Genomic DNA, 18568 nt, shown 5'->3' with positions numbered 1-18568 from the left:
TATGATAAACATCATACACATATATTAAGTGCCAAATAAATGAAATGAAAGCACTTAATATTTCCGCAGATCATGATCATGTTTTGAATAAAAAGAATTACAAATAACGTAAAAATTTAAATTTGTAGAGATGTACCCTTTCGTCAAGAACTGTCAAAAAACGTTGTTATGACATTTGAATTGGTTACCAAACTGCCCAGTGTTTTAAGAACGTAAACAAAACCATGCTATCAACATCGTTCGCTTCGTAATAAATATTGAGAAAATTTCCTGACGGCAAAAACAATTTTGAAGATTTACTAAACCTTCACTTAGCAATGTCCAAATCACTGGTTAAGAAAGCATTTTCACTCGCGGAGCAAGGACTTCAATTAGCGAAGCCAAAAACAGACGGTAAGAGCAATACTATGTTGTATTTAAAACCAATTTTACTCAGAAACATTTGATTTCGCGCGCAGATAAAACCACTAAAAGGAAGGCAAGTGCTTTGGAGCTAATACCGAAACATCAGAAACTGGTACACCTAGTCGGAAAAAAGGGGAAAAGGATGGAAAAGGACATGATACGCCATCGAGAAAAGCTGACCGTCACAGACGTACGACAACAGATGGCCAACAAGCACGATCCCACAGAGGAAAACATAAAAAAACTCCTCATGTTAAGTCAATCAAACTTAGACGAAGTGTCCAGAGAAACGGTGAGCTAATATGGCTTGATTTTCTGCAGTGTATCATCAATTGGACTCATTGGTTTTTAAATTAACCTTTTTTTCCTCCCTTAGATCCTAAAACGTGCACGAACCGGCCGGTACGTCTCACGTGTTCGTGTGTCGCGGAAAGACAGGAACAATATTGAAGATCAGCCGAACAAGGAATATGGCGATCAAGAAAAAGCTGTGGAAGAGAGTGTATTCACCGAAGAGGATTTCGCTAACTTTGCAAAAGAGTTGGAAAAAAATGGCCTGTGATAGCATAATAAAAGCGTGTCTTGTTCATAGGTTGTTTAAATCAAATCTGGGATTTCTTCATCGTCTGTTCTGGTGGATTTTACATCGGATGATGCGTCGCAAATGTTATGTATGTTGACTGTTCCTTTCAAATGCGATCCAGTCTGTGTATGGGTGCGAACTCCGGATGGGGTTGCTGGCGTGGAAACCGGTATATTATACTTCGAAGGCATCAGGCACCGCTCGGGGTTAACTTTTGGCATCACCAGCAACAAGTGACCGGTGGTCTGAGAGCGTTGGCAACTGGAATTGTCCGTCTGAATTTCTTGCTTGAGGGCGAGCTGAAAAACCTTACCTTTCACCGTCACTCGTACGTAGTTCGGTTGCGCGTCCACTTCAACCAAAGAGGTGTCGAGAAATTTGTACACCTCCAAATTCAACTCATATCGATCTGGTTCATCCCGGAACGAGAACCGTAGCTTCGGCTCGTTTAAATTGTACGGGCGGCCGCAGCTAGCAAAAAACCTTCGCTTTCGTTCCTGTTCGTCTGTTTTGTTGGTGCATGATACTTTTGCGGCACGATCTTTACCTCGTCGAGAAAACTTAGCCATTTGTACACGTGTTTCCGGGCAGTGTTCGGTTTTCTGCTGCCAAAATTCATTCGCTTTCCGTTCATCATCGTCTGGTAGATTGCGAATGCTGTCTTCCTGTTCCTCGATCGATTGTTGCACACGCACCCTTTGCTCGTCTCGCTCGATCTTGTGAACCACCTCGAGCTGGACTATCTTTTCGCGTAGTCCAGGGAAGCTTTTACTCGCCCTAATCCGATCGCTTCGCGTAATCTCCTGACCGTCGAGATGGTGCAACTGCGGCAGGACGGTGATTACGTATTCTCGATAGCCAGGATAATCCGTGCAGGGATTACCTGTAAGAAACAGCTCCCGCAGGTTGTAGTTACCCTTCAAGGATTCCACGCTCGTTAACTCTCCTATGAAGTTGAGCGTCAAGTCAAGCTTCTGAAGAGCTTCGAGCGATTCGAGATTCTCGATACGTTCGATATTGTTAATCGCTACATTCAAATATTCGAGCTTCTTAAGTCTGTTTAAATTCTCCAGCCGGGGGATGAGATTTGATTGCAGGAGCAGAATTTTCAGTTCCCGACACCAGTGGCCAATGTGCTCGATACGCTCGATATCTTCCTGGTGCAGCGAGAGCTCTTCTAACGTGCCGATAATCAGTTCGTTATGTTCCGATCGTTTACGAATAAGCTGTTCTGTTACTGAAATTGTAGACAGAACCGGAATAAATCGCTTCGAGGATCTTGCTTAAATAATTGAACATAAAAATACTCACTTCGAACCATATTTTACTTTGATTTATTAGCTTTCTAGGTGAATAGAAACAAATTTTCCTTTACAACTTGTTACCACTGCCGTAACTGTTGCCATGGTGACCCTATTCATTATAGAGCATGCGCTGGGCAGAATGTAAAATCACGTTTCAAATGTGTCAGATGAGTTGAAAAAATAGTTATTTAAATTTGTTCGTATTTTAATTTATTAAAACCAGATGTTTTTGTATCGTTTAAATTACGAATATCTTTAACTTGGCAGCACCCAACTTTGTCCAGCACTGTAAAACTATGTCATCAAGATTTACAATAAAAAACCCATGCAGTTGCTTTAAATATTAGACTTTAGATTTCAGTTCGATTTGCTTTCTTACACGATAAGGAGGGGTTACTCTTCACTTTTCAAGGCAGTTAGAAAGGCACATACGATTTAAAAAATGCCAGTCCACAGAGTTTCGGCAATTTTGGTTCGAACACCTTAACTTGACTTTCGCAGTAATACGAAAATAAGATATTAAGGACGAATTCGATCCCTTTGATAATAAAAAACGTGATGTGGCATTTTTTAGGTTTACAACTCCTGCGTTCATTTTAAAATTCGTGCTGAGGATCTTAGGATTTGTTCCCTAAATTTTTCAGTGTTAAGGATTAATCTAAAGGGCTTATATTTCTCCAAACGCTTCGAATGATAATTAACGCCCACAAACCTTATGAAATGAACGTCGTTGTCAAATACGTAAGCTAACCACAAAACATTGTTCTACCATCGCACACGTTTTGGAAAGAATACTAAAATGCACTATACTGTTAACTGTACACTGAAACGAAAGAATTGGTAAACACTTTTGAAACGATGCGTCCTTGCTTGTTAGCTTTGCGCTCTGCGCAATTTGTTATATCACATTGATGTTGCTGCATTTTTGTGTAAATTATAATTTATACATCTCATCCTAACGTCATTTGGGGCACAATTAGTTTCCTAGCGTAATTCAAACGTTTTATCTTAAATCACTAACGTACGCTAAAACTCCTGATCCTGACAACAGTGTTGCCTGCAGATCAGCTCGACCGAAAGACTCGAATAAGCGAAATTAAGCTAGCTAAAGTGGGTCGAACAATTCTACCACCGTCTCCATATGGAGGCGCATTAGACAATCGACAGATTAGATTTCAGGCGGTACTTATTTTTTCTTTTGCTACGGACACTTTTAAATAAATCTGACATCAATCAATCAACGACGTGTGATAATAATCGCACATTCTTTGAAAGAAAAAGAGACATACACGAACAGGTGTCCTGCTAGATCCTAACAGGTTTTTGAACAAATTCTTATCTAATTGGGTGTCAAAGTCTTTTCATTCATCCTCTCTATTATGTTACCGCGTAACAAAGGAAGGAGTGGTCGGTTCTCGTCGGGTCGAGAACAGATTCCGCCCACGTGTGACCCGCCAGGCGGTATGAACGTGGTTTCGCCTAGTGCACGCCCATGTCCCTAGTACTTCTAACGGATGGGTTCGTTGAACACGGCAAGGTAATTGCCGACGAATACACACCGGTGGCTGTATCAACTCTCGCGACTCGGCAACTTGGGCGATTTTTTCGTCCAGGACGACGGTAGCGAAAGCGGACAGTCGTACTGCAGCGGAATGGGACCACGGACGTTGCGCTCAAAGTACCGGAACCCGTAGTACCACCATTCACGGCCGATGTAGTTGTTGCCGTTTTGCTACAAAGAAGATGGCACGGGTTTAGCACGATATGGATACCGAGTAAATCGATCAACAAATTTGTACCTTCAACAGCAAACTATTGTTGGCTAGCGTATGGTACGTCCAGAAAAGCCGCGTGGTGACGTAGTACGCTATCAGCACATCAACCGTGTAGTGACCGTGTGCAATCAACACCATTACCACCCCGGTTAAGCTGGCAGCCCAGTAGATCCAGTGGATCGGCCAGAAGCGTTTTGGTGAATCTGTTGGCCGGAGAAAAATATACGCACATGATTAGAAGGATATTTTCATAATAAAGCCACGCGTTGGTTACTTACATTCAGATATCACAAGGTAGCCCAACACTAGCGTCACAGTGTGACCGCTGTAAATGTAGTCACCACAGTAGATCTGCTTGCCATTTATCGAAAGCCCCATGCCAGAGATGAGTTGAAACGCTCGCTTCACGATCACGCCCGCACTGCTGGCATTCGACTTTGGGCTGCAGTAGTACGTCCGGCTGGACACTGGCAACACCGTCACGAACATCGTGATCGATCGCATCATGTACAGGATGGACAGGAGCAGGAACACCCGGCGCATCACGATGAATCGGTGCTTGTGGAAGGCGATCAGTACCACGCACGAGTTCACCACGACCATGATCAGTATTTCGCTGACATCGAGCGCCCAATCCTGGGCCTGGACACGATCCAGGAACGCGTCTGGCAGGGGTTCGTGCGTGTCCCGGTCCGGTACGCGATCGTGCACCAGTGACAAGGACACCGTGGCAAGGAAGAAGTTGAGTGCCAGGAACATCAACGCCAGCAGGGTTTTGCCGATCTCTTTGGGGTAGCGCTGCTGATCGTCCCGCAGTGGTGAAGGAACATCGATCTTGATCATGACCGCATCGCTCGCTGGACTGCCAGAGTCGGAGGGTGGCGGTTGACTTTGTTGGTGGAATGGCGATCCGGGATGTGCGTATGTGGCCGCATGGTTCGCTGCGTTAGGGTTGTTGTAGTCATACGAGTCCGGTACTTCCTGAAACGAAAACGAGCAGCGATCAGTATTCAGGGTTGTTTGTGGATCTAGCGCACCGTAGACGGTGTCTTTTGACGCGAGTAACCGGAAACCCGCTTCTCATACACCACCGCCGCAGAAAATGCACTTTCCATGTCGGCGTATCTTATCGAAGGACAGAATGTGACGCACGGTAAATAAAAAATAAACTGCCACGCTTACTATTTTTCTCTTCTTAAGGGAACTTTACCTGCAAATTCCAGTGTTTTTAATTTTCTTCTTGTTCCATCCCAAAAGGAACGCCAATTCCTAAAGCTGGCCCTTCAGAAAAGGGACCGTCTAACAAGACTGCTTGTCTAGCACGTGTTTGCCGAGGTAGATAAGGCTTTCGGGACAAGCGTAGAGAACGGAAAGACCCTTAGTGCCAGTTTATTTAGACAAGCTAATGCCTCAACGATGGCATATGCACAATAAGAAAACGTTTCCGTTGATGGCGTTGTGCTCGAGTCGCATCTCAAAATTATCACATGGGGCGTTTTTTTTTTCATTTTATAACCCGCAAACATGCAACACAAAAAAGGTCTAAATTACCTTGCGTGGTCTGTTTTTAATGTAGAATAAAATGCCCTTCTGGAGATACGGTTGATTGCTTCAATTTAAAATAAAACAGTAATGATACGTAAACACCAAGGTTTCCTAATGTATTTTCGGTTGAATCCCTAATCCGTGACACACTTTTTCGTGATGCCTTGATGAATGGATAATTCTACGTGCGTCAAACTGCTTAAGTTACGCGAGATCACGATGAAACAGAGACACCACTTCGCACCGTAGATGTACTTAGAGTGATACAAACGAAAAAGAATCCTAGTCGTAGCTCGTACCAATAATCCATCCGATGATCGTGCTTTCTCTTATCGTCACATTACCTTGCACTGATTTTTGTATTACATTCGATAAAAAATGTTCCCAAAAATCTTATCGATATTCATCTAATCCTACCTTCATTTAGTCATCCCATAGATGAGTCACAGTTTTTTTTGCCCTCAATGAATACTGTAGCTTAGTGTTTTTCCTGGGAAGTCTTGATTTATGGCAAATTCGAAAATTATACTTTTATATTGATAATTTACTGTACAAGTACGATTACGTCCGGTTAAAAAAATGTATAAAAATTTCGTTTCTTTCCCATTATTCATCCTGATTATCATCTATGCTAGTCTTAAGCTATAAACGAATCCATATCTTTACAGGTAATTTATAGAACAATAATATTGTTTCACGCGCGATAAAAACCAGTACCGGCAAACGTAACAAAGAACGATCGATATGCGTCAGAAGTGGATGGCAGCGGGCTGATTGGGGACAATCTAATTTTTCCTTTTTACTACCTTACCACCGATTGACAGTGCATTGTCGAATGATAAGCACACCGAGCTTTTGGAGCAACCGTTTGCCCGGAAAGTTGACTGACGTACAAATCGACAGCTTTGATAAGCAAAAGTAACACGATCGCATACCACCCACAAGTAATGCAAAATATCAAGGAGGAAAGTATTACAATACTTTTTGCGCCCATGAGTAAAGTGTGCTTAAATTGCACTGCACATGGATGGTGTCATATAACACGCCGCGGTGGCGTTTTCCTTGATTGTATGCAATCGATCTTAACTAGCACACGCAGCATTGCCATCGTCTATGATCACACACCACTCACTTTAAGCACGTAAAGCACTATTCAGTCAGGGACGAGATTACGAATGGCGGCCTCGATAAGCATCAGCTAAATTAAACTGTTTTCCTTATCAGACGGAATCTGCTGCTAGATTCCAATAAATGAAGTTTAGACGACCGTTGTTAGCTCTTTTTGGTTATTTAAAAAAAGAAGATCATACGTATGGTGTTCTCTGGTTACTAAACTACCCTACGCTAAAAACCGCAACACTTGCCTGGCACGGGAAGTAACTCCAAGGATACGTGCTGTACGAGGACGACAGTCTCTGTATCGTCTTTGTATAGGGCCATCCCGTCTTGAGGATCACCTTCATTGTACGCGACGGAAAACACACAGCACGGCACCGGCACACCGTCTACTACCACCAGCGAGTAATAATAACCGTGCAGGGATAAAAGGCACAAACAAGATCGAGAACTCGCGGCGCGGCTTGCGAAACGAAACAGATCGCAGCACCCGGCACAAAAACACGTCCGATCCGTTTGCGGGTCCCGACGAAAATGTGCCGCAACTATGACGATGACGACGGCGACGACAACAGCGATGGTGATGATGACGATGACGGCGAACCTTTAACAACCGTAGTCGCGATCGTCATCGCATTGTCGCATCAGCAAAAACGATCAGTCTCAGGAGGGTGGGTGACCCCCCTCGTGTGGGGTATGTGTGTTTTTTTTTAAATTTTTTCCTCTTCTTCTTCTGCACATACTCGAGCTTATCTGTGGTACAGTGTGTGCAATAAAATGTGCAAACAAAGGTAACATATTTAAGCGTCAATAGTACACCTCGAATCCTGCGCTTTCAAAATGGAAGAATGTACTCCCTTTTCTTAAATATTTTAGAGCGGATTCCGGCTATTTGAGGGATAATAAATGTGCAAAAATACGAGAAGCCATAGAAGAAGTTGTTACGTGTTTTTTTAGGGGTAAACATTTTTAAGGGGTTGATAATATGTTTTCAAATAAAAACATCGTAAACATCCGGTATTCTAACGCGCACACTGTCCAGCTGACTAAACGGTTCAGGGCGAAAAGTACGCCTGCGGGAACGTGGGATTAAAAAAGGGCTTGACTCTTACCGCACTCTTGTTGGCGCAGCTGACAAGAGAAGCAAACGAAGAGCAGTGAAACCACTATCTGAATTAGATAAAAAATAGGCCCCACCACTCTACGCACTCCCTTACAGTGAACGTACTTGCCCGTCTTCTCGTAATCTCTCATCTGCACATGAAGGTTATCGCTACTACATGCGGTGTATGGTAGCAGATGCCACCATATCGTGCATGATAACACCGTCGAAAAATTTGCCAGTACGTAAAATGTAACCGAAAATGGGTTCCATATAAAATTCCACTTCAACTGAAGGTGGTTGAGATTTCGGCAATCTCTCCTGGTGCAACATTCCTTTGCATTCCTGATGCCTTTTCGTATGCATGATAGGTTTATCAGTTACTCCCGTTGTTGAAGAAGTTGCGGAACAAATTTGCCGCAAGCAAAAGTGCTTGCAAGTAAACAAAGCTATTATCGCAATCCTCGAGCAGCATTCACACTCCGTAAATCATCTCGCACGTAGCTTGCCTGCTTTCCATTCCCTTGCTAACTGATTCATCTCCCGTCCGTCAAACGATTGGTCCTTGATCGGTGATAACTATTGACATTTGTAAGGGCATGGGTTGAGGAGACATGACCAGCTTCATTGAAATAGCCATACACCCCTCAGAGGCGCTTTTTTGCCCGTAATTTAGTCCATCAAAATTGACACGAAAAATAGACGAACACGACCGACTGGCTAGGCTTACTTTATCACAGGCAGCCCATCGGCTTATCATGGTTGAAATCATGACGGTTCTATTTGCCCACCGATCATTACCACACTAAGGGGACAGAATTGTGTCGAGCATCAACGGTATTTACAACTCTTTCACAAACCGGACTAATCGATCGATTATGATCAGGGACAGAATTCCCCACATCCTAAAACGATTGGCAACGGAAAAGCGAACAAAAAGCTTTTTTCCGGATCAAAAAGCTTCTGGAAGCATGGTAATGAAAGCTCCTCTCGCGGCGGTAGTAATATTACGAGTGGTTCAAGTACACATTGAAATTGGCCAGTAATTTGAATCAACGTGAAAGTGACTTATAAACCCTCGTTCTTATTGGCTTCAATTATTCAAAAAATGTGCATTAACTTGACGTTAAGATAAGGAACAAAAGACGTAGTTGTTTATTATGTGTATAAGATGTAAAAAATGCTTCAACGTTAACATTACATTGTCTTTCATGGATATAATCTCTGCTGCAGTGAAGATATGCAAGAAAAACAAACGAAACCCTCAAAACAGTTTGTTAATCGCAAACTTGCGGTTTCTGCTCGGGAAGGACGTGGAGGAGGTGTAGAAGTGCTTAGATGATAAAAAAAACGCTCTCAAATCTTATCAACCACAAACCCAATGACGATAACGTACAAGCTCCCGGTGATGTTGCGTATAGTGTTTATTTGATTGACACTCGCCCTAAGTGAGTGGTCGTTCATCTTCATCCTTCATTCATCGCGCATCTGGTTGAGTAATTTTGCATATACCACCAGAGTGCGAAGGCGTGCGTCTAGCTCCCGGTTGGCTCGGTGCACATGTACCGGAATCATGCAAATGAAGATGCGCGGTTTCGGCGAGACGAAGGCGCAACCCACCCCCATTCGACCTTGGACAGAAGGGCACTTTGGGGGGAGGGGAGCATCGTTGGGACGAATAAGCTCCAGTGCAATTGTCCCTCATCTCCGCAACGCTAAGTGACACTTTGTTCTGTCTGATTTCCCGCTGGACGCCTTATCAGTGCGCTTGCGATTGTATGCGTAGCGTGGTGTGCAGCGCTCGTATCTCCGCGCAGCATCAACATGTCGGAGTTTGATCGATTGTCTATTTTTTCACCTGTTAAACAGCGAAAAAAAAACGTGCACCCTCACCTGTTTACGATGCACCGCGGTGAAGTTTCTGCGGCACGTTTCGCGTCCCTAAAGTGAGGCTCATTAGAATTGAGAAAATAAAACGTCGCACTAAAACGCAACCGACGATGAGTCGACATTTGCATGCGGCAACTCTTCCTTCCTGCTTCCCAAAAAGGTTCCCGCAATAATTTATGCACCGAGATTCCGTAGAACTTCACGTGGCGAACGACACGTACCACGATCGATTACCCACTAAGCGTGTCCTTGCGATCGGATCGGCAGGCAGCGGCATATGATGGAGGTTGAAGGCACCCTGTGGTTGATCAAACAATGACACATTTTTGTCTATTTTTCACCCCACCATTTCCATTCTATTCCCATCACGGCAGGCATGCAGTGCAAATCGTAAAACGCACCCCCTGTTTAGTCTGTGCGATCGATATTTATATTTGCACTAGGCAACGGTGCAAATGAATCGCTAATTTCCACACCCATTGCAGGGAGGCTGCTGCTCGTCAGTTTGGCGGATGCGTGAACGTCAACACCGGACCAGCTGTGTATGCGTGTGTGTGTGTGTGTGTGTGTGGAGCAAACGATCGCAACCCCATCGAGGGCAACTGCGATCGTTCGAACCCTTCCGCGATCGGCGAACGGCAAACCGGAGCTATAAATAATTAACGAACAGAAGCATTCCCTCTCGCCGGCTGGCCGTGCAGATCGCACTCATTGATATATTTAATGACTGCAAACGCGCCAATGATCGACTCGCGGTATTCAGTGGTGACAAGCGGTGGTTTAGAGAACAACAAAAAAACCTCCCCAATCGGATCCATCGCAAAACAAGACAAGGCCAGTTCGATTGGCGGATCGAAGTCCGTGGTGGCAAAACGCTTCCCATTTGGCTGGGTGGGAAATAGTAGGGGTGTGTATTTTTTTTTCATTTGAAATAAACCGTTCTCTCAAAAAGCAAAAACCAAAAACGCACGCAACCAATTGATGTCCGAACGTCCGAGTTGTTGCAATCAATTTTTGCGCGTTTCGAGAATTGCGAACGAGCCGAGATTTACCCGCTTCATCATCGCGCGACGGTTAAACGAGATGAATAATGGAAAGATCATGCTCCCGGCGCGTCAGTTCAACGAGCACGCGAGTTCGCGTTAAGCTTCAAGAACTTTCCAGAGACGGCTGCAACACCGACGTCATTGTTCGTCGATGTTTGCCACGGGGGTTACTGGGAGGTTGCACAACCTCACTCCCCCATCAACTACATGGTGCAGTGCGCATGCATGTGTTGGTGCGTGGTGCGTACCTTGCGGCTGCACGCGGGCTGAGTAATTCAACCATTTCAAGTGCCACTCTCTACACCGCTGATCTAAGTGGACTTTCTTAAGTGGCAATACAGCTGCGGATTTTACTTATTTGATCTGAACGCACACCGGAGCGTGCGATGTTCTTCAGGCGGATGATAACCGATCCCTAGAAAGGGCTCTGTTATGAAGCCAAACCCATCCTAGCCAACTGATTGCCGTTTTCAGTGTGAAGTACTATTTGCATGCACGCTGCTTTACAATGTTTTTTTTTTAGTTCCGTGCGGTTAACGGGTGGTTTGGTTGTCGAACGCCGAGAATGGGCAGCGGCACTTGGCGTACAGAGTACACCGCTAATTATTCGACATTCCTTGAGGTGTGCGCGTACATGAGTCACTGGATAAGTACTTCTGCTAATCGGTCGACTGCTAAACGGTCGCTCAAGAGCAGTTCGTGTGCAAGGCGAGCAAGATGCCTAAGGAGTGATGAACGCTGGAATACTTTACGTTAAGCTTTAGACGTATATCATTGTAGATTATGAGGAAATAAAACTGATCTGGCTCAGAAAGAGAAATGGAGCGATGTACGGCACGGTTGTAGATTATGTCGCTTTACCACAAAACCAAACAGTCTTGCATGCGGTGCCGTTTCAAATTACCAGTAGCTTAGTCTCGCAAACGCCATGAAAGACGCAAATTGTAGCGCGTAGTGTTCGCCCATCATCCGAGACACCTGGCAAGCTGTTTTATCTGTGCCACCGCGATCGCGATCGTTGGTGGGTTTCTTTCTCTGCTATTTTAAAACGCGATAATATGTGTATCATTGTCTCATCTGTCTCGCGGTGACGAAAACCTCCGGTCCAAAGGTTCGCGCTGAGTAGACGAACCGAATACGCAAATACCGTCCATCGATTTCATTCACCAGACCGAGCACGGTTTTGTGTAGGAAAATGGCTTTTCTTTTCGATTTTGTGGGGCTTCCGGGGTTACACTGGGGGGCCTTGGCATCGCCTACTAGCGTTACTAGCACTGAAATACAAAATAGTGGCAGCTATGCGTTGTCAGGTGACGCGTAAAAGGAAAACCCAAAGCAGAAAAGTAGGCGCCGTCTCATCGCAACGGAAGCCCGCTTCAAACCCACCCACAGTTGACATAATTTTGCGGCGTAATTTTCCACGATGTGGAAGTGGTCAACTAAAAAAAGAAGAGAAACAAAAATCTCCCCGACGCCTAGTCTATTTCGTTTCTACGACTCTCCGATTCATGAACGTCCACCTCGAATTTTCCCCGCGTGGGAAAACTGGGAAAATGCGCAAACCCCTGTACCGAAACGGTGGTGGGGCGTGTGTTTATTTACGACGCTTCGTCGTGGTTTAGGGTAGACGGGTGGTATATTTTTAGTGAGCCCTACTTGACGGAAGGGAAAGCGCTTTTCCGCCCAACCGAACCCCGACTATGTCGACGTAACTGTCGTAATGGAAGGAAGGGTCGACATCCCCGTTCACAGGGTGCGGATGAGGTTCGTTTTTTTTTTCGTTTGTTCCAACATCCGCACAAAGTTGCATAAACCGGCTTCAAAACTTACTTCATAGTGCAGCTTGCGGAATGTCGAACAGTTGCTATAGAGCTTCTCGTAGACCGCACTCAGCGTACCGCCCGGCTTTGATTTCGGTGCGTAGTAGGCCATCGTCGCACACGAGCGAGAGAGAAACAGTCTCACCTGACGTTCTAATCACCTGCACAATAATGCACAATTGACCGGTGGCCGTGGATGTGTGTTGGGTCTCCTCTCGAGGTCACTGTCGATTAAGCGATGTTTCACAGCGCTGGTTCTAAACCGCGATCAACAACACATTCCACACACGACGCAATCCACGGAACACGGAAGAAGCCGTCTAAAACGTGTTGGGGTCTCTTTCTTTCTCGCCTTGAAAAGCACCACCGGATCCGTGGACGATAATCCGGTTTTTCGTCGAGTTTTTTGTGCGACCTCCGTGCACGTTTCTGTACCGGCACGCGGGCTTTTTTTTCTCTGCAGGCTTCCGGAGACGATGCCGCGTGTTTTGCATGCGAATTCCTTGCGTTCACTAGCCGCCAATGTCGCGCTTGTGCCAATGCCTACCAGCTGGTTGTGGTGGGTTCAATGCACTCGCAGCACCGTTCGATTGCAACCAAGACCCACGGCACGTACGCTCGTCGTATTGTTTTCGCTTATCACACACTCACTCCCCACACACACTCTGGCGCCCTTCGGTTGAGGGCATTTTTATCACCTGACCGAGACGGGGTGAGAGTGGCAGGCAAATTGTTTGTCTGCTCTACTTGATTGACTACTATCGCGTCGAACAAAAGGCTAAATAAAGCCCAACCGTTGTGTTCAAATTCTGCGCGCAATCACACTTTCTCCCCTCCGTGCGGGAGTCTGCCGTCTTTTTCGCACGCGGGATGCGATCACACCCGGACACTACTGATCGGAATCGGAGGAAAACGGCGGTTTCTCCGTCGTTCGGTTACAACCGCGCAGTTGCACGCGGTTCGGTGGGTTTGAAGGACAACTTGCGAGTAACCGCGCCGCGGAAACCTAACAATAACCGCGCGCTGCAAGGGTCAGTGGTCGTCAACCCTCGGTTGATGTTTGACGTTTTAATTCCGATGTTCACGTGAGGTGGATTCGTAAATGATGTGCCCGCACGTGATTATAAGTCACGTGTTATTAAAATGTGTAGGCAACTTGGATTTTTAAACAATATTTGATGATTTAGCACAAACAATTTGTGGATTTCCATGAGGTTGCCCTCCACTGCTCGTTGCAATCTTGCGCTCTCTGTCTCATGTCTCTCTCACGGCAGCGATGGGTCGTGTGCATTGTGCATGGGACGTGTTGATGGGGAAAGAGTGGAAATACGATGCAGGGGGTGGGATCTTACTAGCGAGAGACGATCCAGACGTCCCTTGTTGCTTTCCACCCCTCCCTGGGAGGGGTTTCCTATCAACGATCGTACGCTTGTTGTGATTCTCCTTCGAAAAAGTAAACAAACCGCTTGACTCTTTCCCGCTCGTACTCATTCATCTGTCCCACATTCTTTGTCCCACGTGCATGATGCAGCGTGTTTCCCTTGCACCCGAGTGGCTGAGTGTGCATTTCCCGGTGTTGGTGATCGTTTGATCGTACGGAAAACGCACCTTCAACAGAAAAATCTCACTTACCACACACCACGCACTCTCACACTAGCGGCACGCCTCAAAACGCGCGTGATCGAGATCAACCATCGTCCGAGGTTGTTGTGTTGCATCTTTGGCCACTTTCTCTCGCTGCTCGGAGATAGATTTCCGGTGTTTGTGTGCGGTTATGTGTGTGTGCGTGGGTAAGCCACCCGGCAGCCAGTTTTCCCTTCCACTTTCCTGTCTGAGTGGGTAGGGAAATCAAGAGGAAACTCAACCCCGTCGAAACGGCCAACAAACGCGGAAGTGTTGCTCGGGAATGCACTCCCCCCGGGTGGTGGTGTTGGTGGACCTATTAAAGCGCACTTGGAATGCGCCAACTGGCTGTACGTGCAGGAAATTAATTTCACATTCCGCTACACGGCGTTCTGCTTTACATATTCACGTTCTGAACTGCTTCATATATATTAACGATCTTCGTGATTAAAACTCGGCTGTTCTTCGTTTTAATTGATTTAATACAAAGCACTCCACCAGCGGAACCGATAATGTGTTTTATAAAGCACAAATAGAGCGGTTTCGGGTTTGTCTGATGCAACAACCACAACCGTTGACGTACGGCATTGAACAAATTGAATAAACTTCTCGAAACGCAACCCCCGAACGGGAGACGGTGAAATCCAATTATCCAATTATTACATCCATTCGGCCGCGACCTTCCGGTGGGTTTTACACTGAATATAACCACTCCACTGAGTAAGCATCTAGCTTGTAATGCTGCTGCATTCCGTTCTGGCAATAGAACCTATCGGCAGTAAATCTGGTCCACTCAGGGATGGTTTCAGGACCGTGCCCGATTCTAAGGAAAGTCGTTTGTAATTCAAAAATTCAATCCCACTGTAGAACAATTCCGGTTATGCATTAATTATTCGTAACTATTACTTCGCCTGTCTGAGGTGGGAGATGAGGCGATTGTAATTGAAAACATGACTCCCAACACTATGGGCAGTATTCATCATGACAAAGTGGCGGTTAGATTTGCTGGAATGTTCTAAACACGAAACGAAAGAAACACCTCAGAAATGTTTGTTTCGATAGCGTAAAGGTACAGAAATGATCATTTTCATTGTGCTGGATCGTTCTATTTGACCTACATTTCTCGAATGTATGTCATTTGACATGAATAAGACAGTTAGTGACGCATCGTCTGAAAATGCTTCAACGGCTTCGATTGACGAACCATGCAAGGTGAACTATATCCAATTTAACAATAACGCATTTGAAAAGAACTAGAAAACTATTGTTTGAATAACAGAATTGAAATTATTATCACCATCTTTGTATGTTTGTATTAAAGGATATTAGATTATCCTTTTCATCATTATTCTAAGCTCTATCTTTTTTTGTTGTTTATGGAAACAATTTCCAATCATTGGTATGGCTCATTGCATGTTGAATCGTAATTGAAATTGTCCAAATGTTACTTGATCATTTATTGATGAGATTTCTTGATTTATTCATTTGATTGGCTTTGTCCTCTAGGCCACCTGTTCGGAAGGACCAGTCTTCACCGTATGCTTGCCACAGTATGGCGAGGGCATTTACTAACTTTTGAGAGGGTAATTTTTCATCAAAACTTTGAGGACAATTACTTAGTACTTTAATCTTTTAAGGATACTACAAAAGGATCACTTCATATCTATAGCCTTTGCGTTCAATATATGTATCCAGTTTGTAATTCGGATGCTAAACGTTTCCATATTCGGTAAGAAGCATACTACAACGCGGGAAATATCAACAACCACTAATTTCACTCAATTAGCCCCACCGGATGGAAGGACATCCATACATGTTCCATTCAGGAAGCTAAAACGCCGTCATAAGGATTAAAACTCTCACCAAAACAGATTGACAGTTCATTCGGTTTTGCCTAGTCAGCCTTAACAAGCAGTTTTTTTGTCGCGTGATTGCGAGACGGGAGGAAATTGCATAAAGTGCAGAACCGACACCGGCCCCGGGACCAAAAAAAAGGATAGCCCGCAAGCGAAGGATATCCATTACCGCCACGCACGGTGCAACACATTCCCTTCATCGCACTGTTCGGCTCGCCCTGGGGCTTTGCGTTTTCCCTCCCAGACACAACAGCGTAATGGTAGTGGGCCTCTCCCGCGTTCGTTGCCTTCCTGTGCGACCATTTCCTTGACCTAAATCGGGGTCTGACCGAAGGGTGGAGCCTCCCTTCGCCACACCTAAACATCGGCACGCTTGGGATACGCTTCACGGAACCTCGCGCAGTCATGCAATCCTTTCGATATCCTTTCGCCTGTTCCGCATTATATGCCGGACCTGATTACGTACACACACGAGTGTGCTCGTGCTACAGGTTTCCGTTGTACGTCAGGGATGACCCATTGACCGGCAGGCCCTTCCGATTCCGGCACAACTACGCCATTCTAGCCTCGCGAGACACGGTGCTCAGGGAGTTTTCCATTTTGTGCTTATTTGTTCCTATTTTGTCTGGGCCGCGGTACCACCTGCGTGCCACATGATTGATAGTGGGGAAAACTAAAATACAGTGACATTTCGGTAGGTTACTGTTTCTGTGGAACGGAAGAATATGTTGAAAGCGTAGTTAAATTATTTCAGGCGAATAAAAAGCATGATTTACAGAAGTTTGATGCGAGCATTTTGTCAGCATTGACATCATCAAATAATAACTTCTACTTTCAATTATTATAATAGAAGCTCTTCGGGTGATTTTCAGTTCAGGAGGTTTTACAAGTAAATTTGCATATTTCAAAATTCACTCGTCACATATTGTTCGCTACTGTGACATTTTTATGGAATTAAAACCAACGTTGATTGCAGTAAATCACACAACATTGTTGGGTGATATACAGTGAATACGAACACACCTTGCACAATAAATATGATATGTCTGGAGTGGGGAAAAAAATAAACGTTACTCAAAGGAAGGACCTAGCCACGTGGCCGTTTTGTTGTGAAATAATTCTTTGCGGTAGCTTGAATAGCCTAAGGCTGCATGTACACATTAAGGTAGAGTCACGGTTGAGCAACTTTATTTCCTTGGAGCGGACGATTTACGATGTCATCAGAACATCGAGGAGTGTCTGTAATGTCATTGGAGTCCTTCCAGAAGTAGGCATGAAATTAATCATCGACAACGGTAGAGAGTAGAAAGGTTTCTTTATCCATTCAACTTTCTTCTATCGTTTTACAACAGAAAATGCTGCAATCAATACTCATTCTCTCGAAGGTTCCGCTTTATGCTTACGTTTAAACATTGCGTTGACCTTTGGGTAACGGATAGAGAGGCCACAAAGCAAAAGCCTCAGATACCAATCGCGAGAGATACGGTTTAACAGGAGCTTGCACAATTTTGCGTTTCATTTTAGGCTTCATTTTATGGTACGTTTTGCTTTCGTTGGAAAAATGTTCCAATACGTTGCGGCCTAAATAAACGGTTGGGTTGCGGTAACATGCATGAAACAATGTGAAGATCGTTCGTATTTGCTTTGATAAAAGATTCAAACGTTTACACGAAAGTGTGCGGTATTTAATACGGATATGCTGGTTGGACTTAGTAACGGGCAAAAAATAGACACATAGATTAAGGTAATATACAATGAACATAAGAGCATAGATTAGTTTTAAGCGATCTTTACTTAATCTTATTACGATCACCTTTCCCCGATGTTGTTTCCATTTTATACAATCATTGATTTGCGCTTGTTTCGTCATGCAGTGTATTGATGACGAGAACTCGTGTTTCAAGGAATGATAAGAGCATCAATCCATGCACTCTATTGTGCCGATGCTCTACATTAGGTTAAGTACTACTAAAAGCAAATCGGTATCAGTGATTAAGGAATTTATTGACCTTGAACGATCATTGCTCGCAGGATGCACCAATACGGCGAACGATCAGCTGTAACTGCGTGGCTAATCTTATCGCTTCTACGAACGAGTTTACGACATGACGCTACTACGCTACCGGAAACCGTGCGGGCAAGTTTTTACAATTTTCAACATGCGCCTTAGGGGTTTGAGATGATTCATTCCATCCGTGTGGGAGCAACTTTCGAGCACCGGCGCTTCAAAGAATGTGGAATGACTCATTAAGTCGCGTACAGGAAGGCGGTTAAATCATCGGCTAAATGTGCGCCTCTGTGACAGCTTCCGTGGTGATGCCGATGATCGATTTCCCGGAATAATGTCTCAATCATTTCATCTTGTTACATCACACAATACAATGGATCTGTTTATTTAGTTTAGATGAACAAAAAAGCAACTCAAACGCTGCTGTCCGGATGCGTTGAGATTCTTAAATCATCTAGCAAAAAATATGATCATTTCATGCATAGAAAACAGTTG

General features: G+C 44.8%; 3 protein-coding genes across 3 annotated transcripts; 1 reads left to right on the top strand and 2 right to left on the bottom strand.

Moving 5' to 3' along the window:
• Positions 1–317: 317 nt before the first annotated feature.
• LOC128723896 (uncharacterized) lies at positions 318–967 on the top strand. Its single transcript, XM_053817661.1, has 3 exons — positions 318–393; positions 459–697; positions 782–967. Exons 1-3 carry the CDS (start codon positions 318–320, stop codon positions 965–967), a joined length of 501 nt encoding a protein of 166 aa, XP_053673636.1.
• Positions 968–1002: 35 nt separating this feature from the next.
• On the bottom strand, positions 1003–2394 carry LOC128723895 (protein tilB). The gene is given in 3 exon segments (XM_053817660.1): positions 1003–2225; positions 2300–2333; positions 2386–2394. Coding segments are annotated over 3 exon segments (1266 nt in total).
• A 123-nt stretch (positions 2395–2517) lies between these two features.
• Positions 2518–12710, bottom strand: LOC128723201 (phosphatidylcholine:ceramide cholinephosphotransferase 1-like). The gene is made up of 4 exons (XM_053816919.1): positions 12597–12710; positions 4346–5048; positions 4092–4270; positions 2518–4024 (listed from the first exon to the last, which is right to left on the bottom strand). Exons 1-4 carry the CDS (start codon positions 12696–12698, stop codon positions 3863–3865), a joined length of 1146 nt encoding a protein of 381 aa, XP_053672894.1. The 5' UTR covers positions 12699–12710; the 3' UTR covers positions 2518–3862.
• Between the last annotated feature and the right edge of the window lie 5858 nt (positions 12711–18568).

The sequence above is a fragment of the Anopheles nili genome, chromosome 3 (genome assembly GCF_943737925.1).
Source record: "Anopheles nili chromosome 3, idAnoNiliSN_F5_01, whole genome shotgun sequence".
NCBI lineage: Eukaryota > Metazoa > Arthropoda > Insecta > Diptera > Culicidae > Anopheles > Anopheles nili.
The sequence above is the reverse complement of the archived record's forward strand: the minus strand, read 5'-3'. Positions and strand labels throughout refer to the sequence as shown.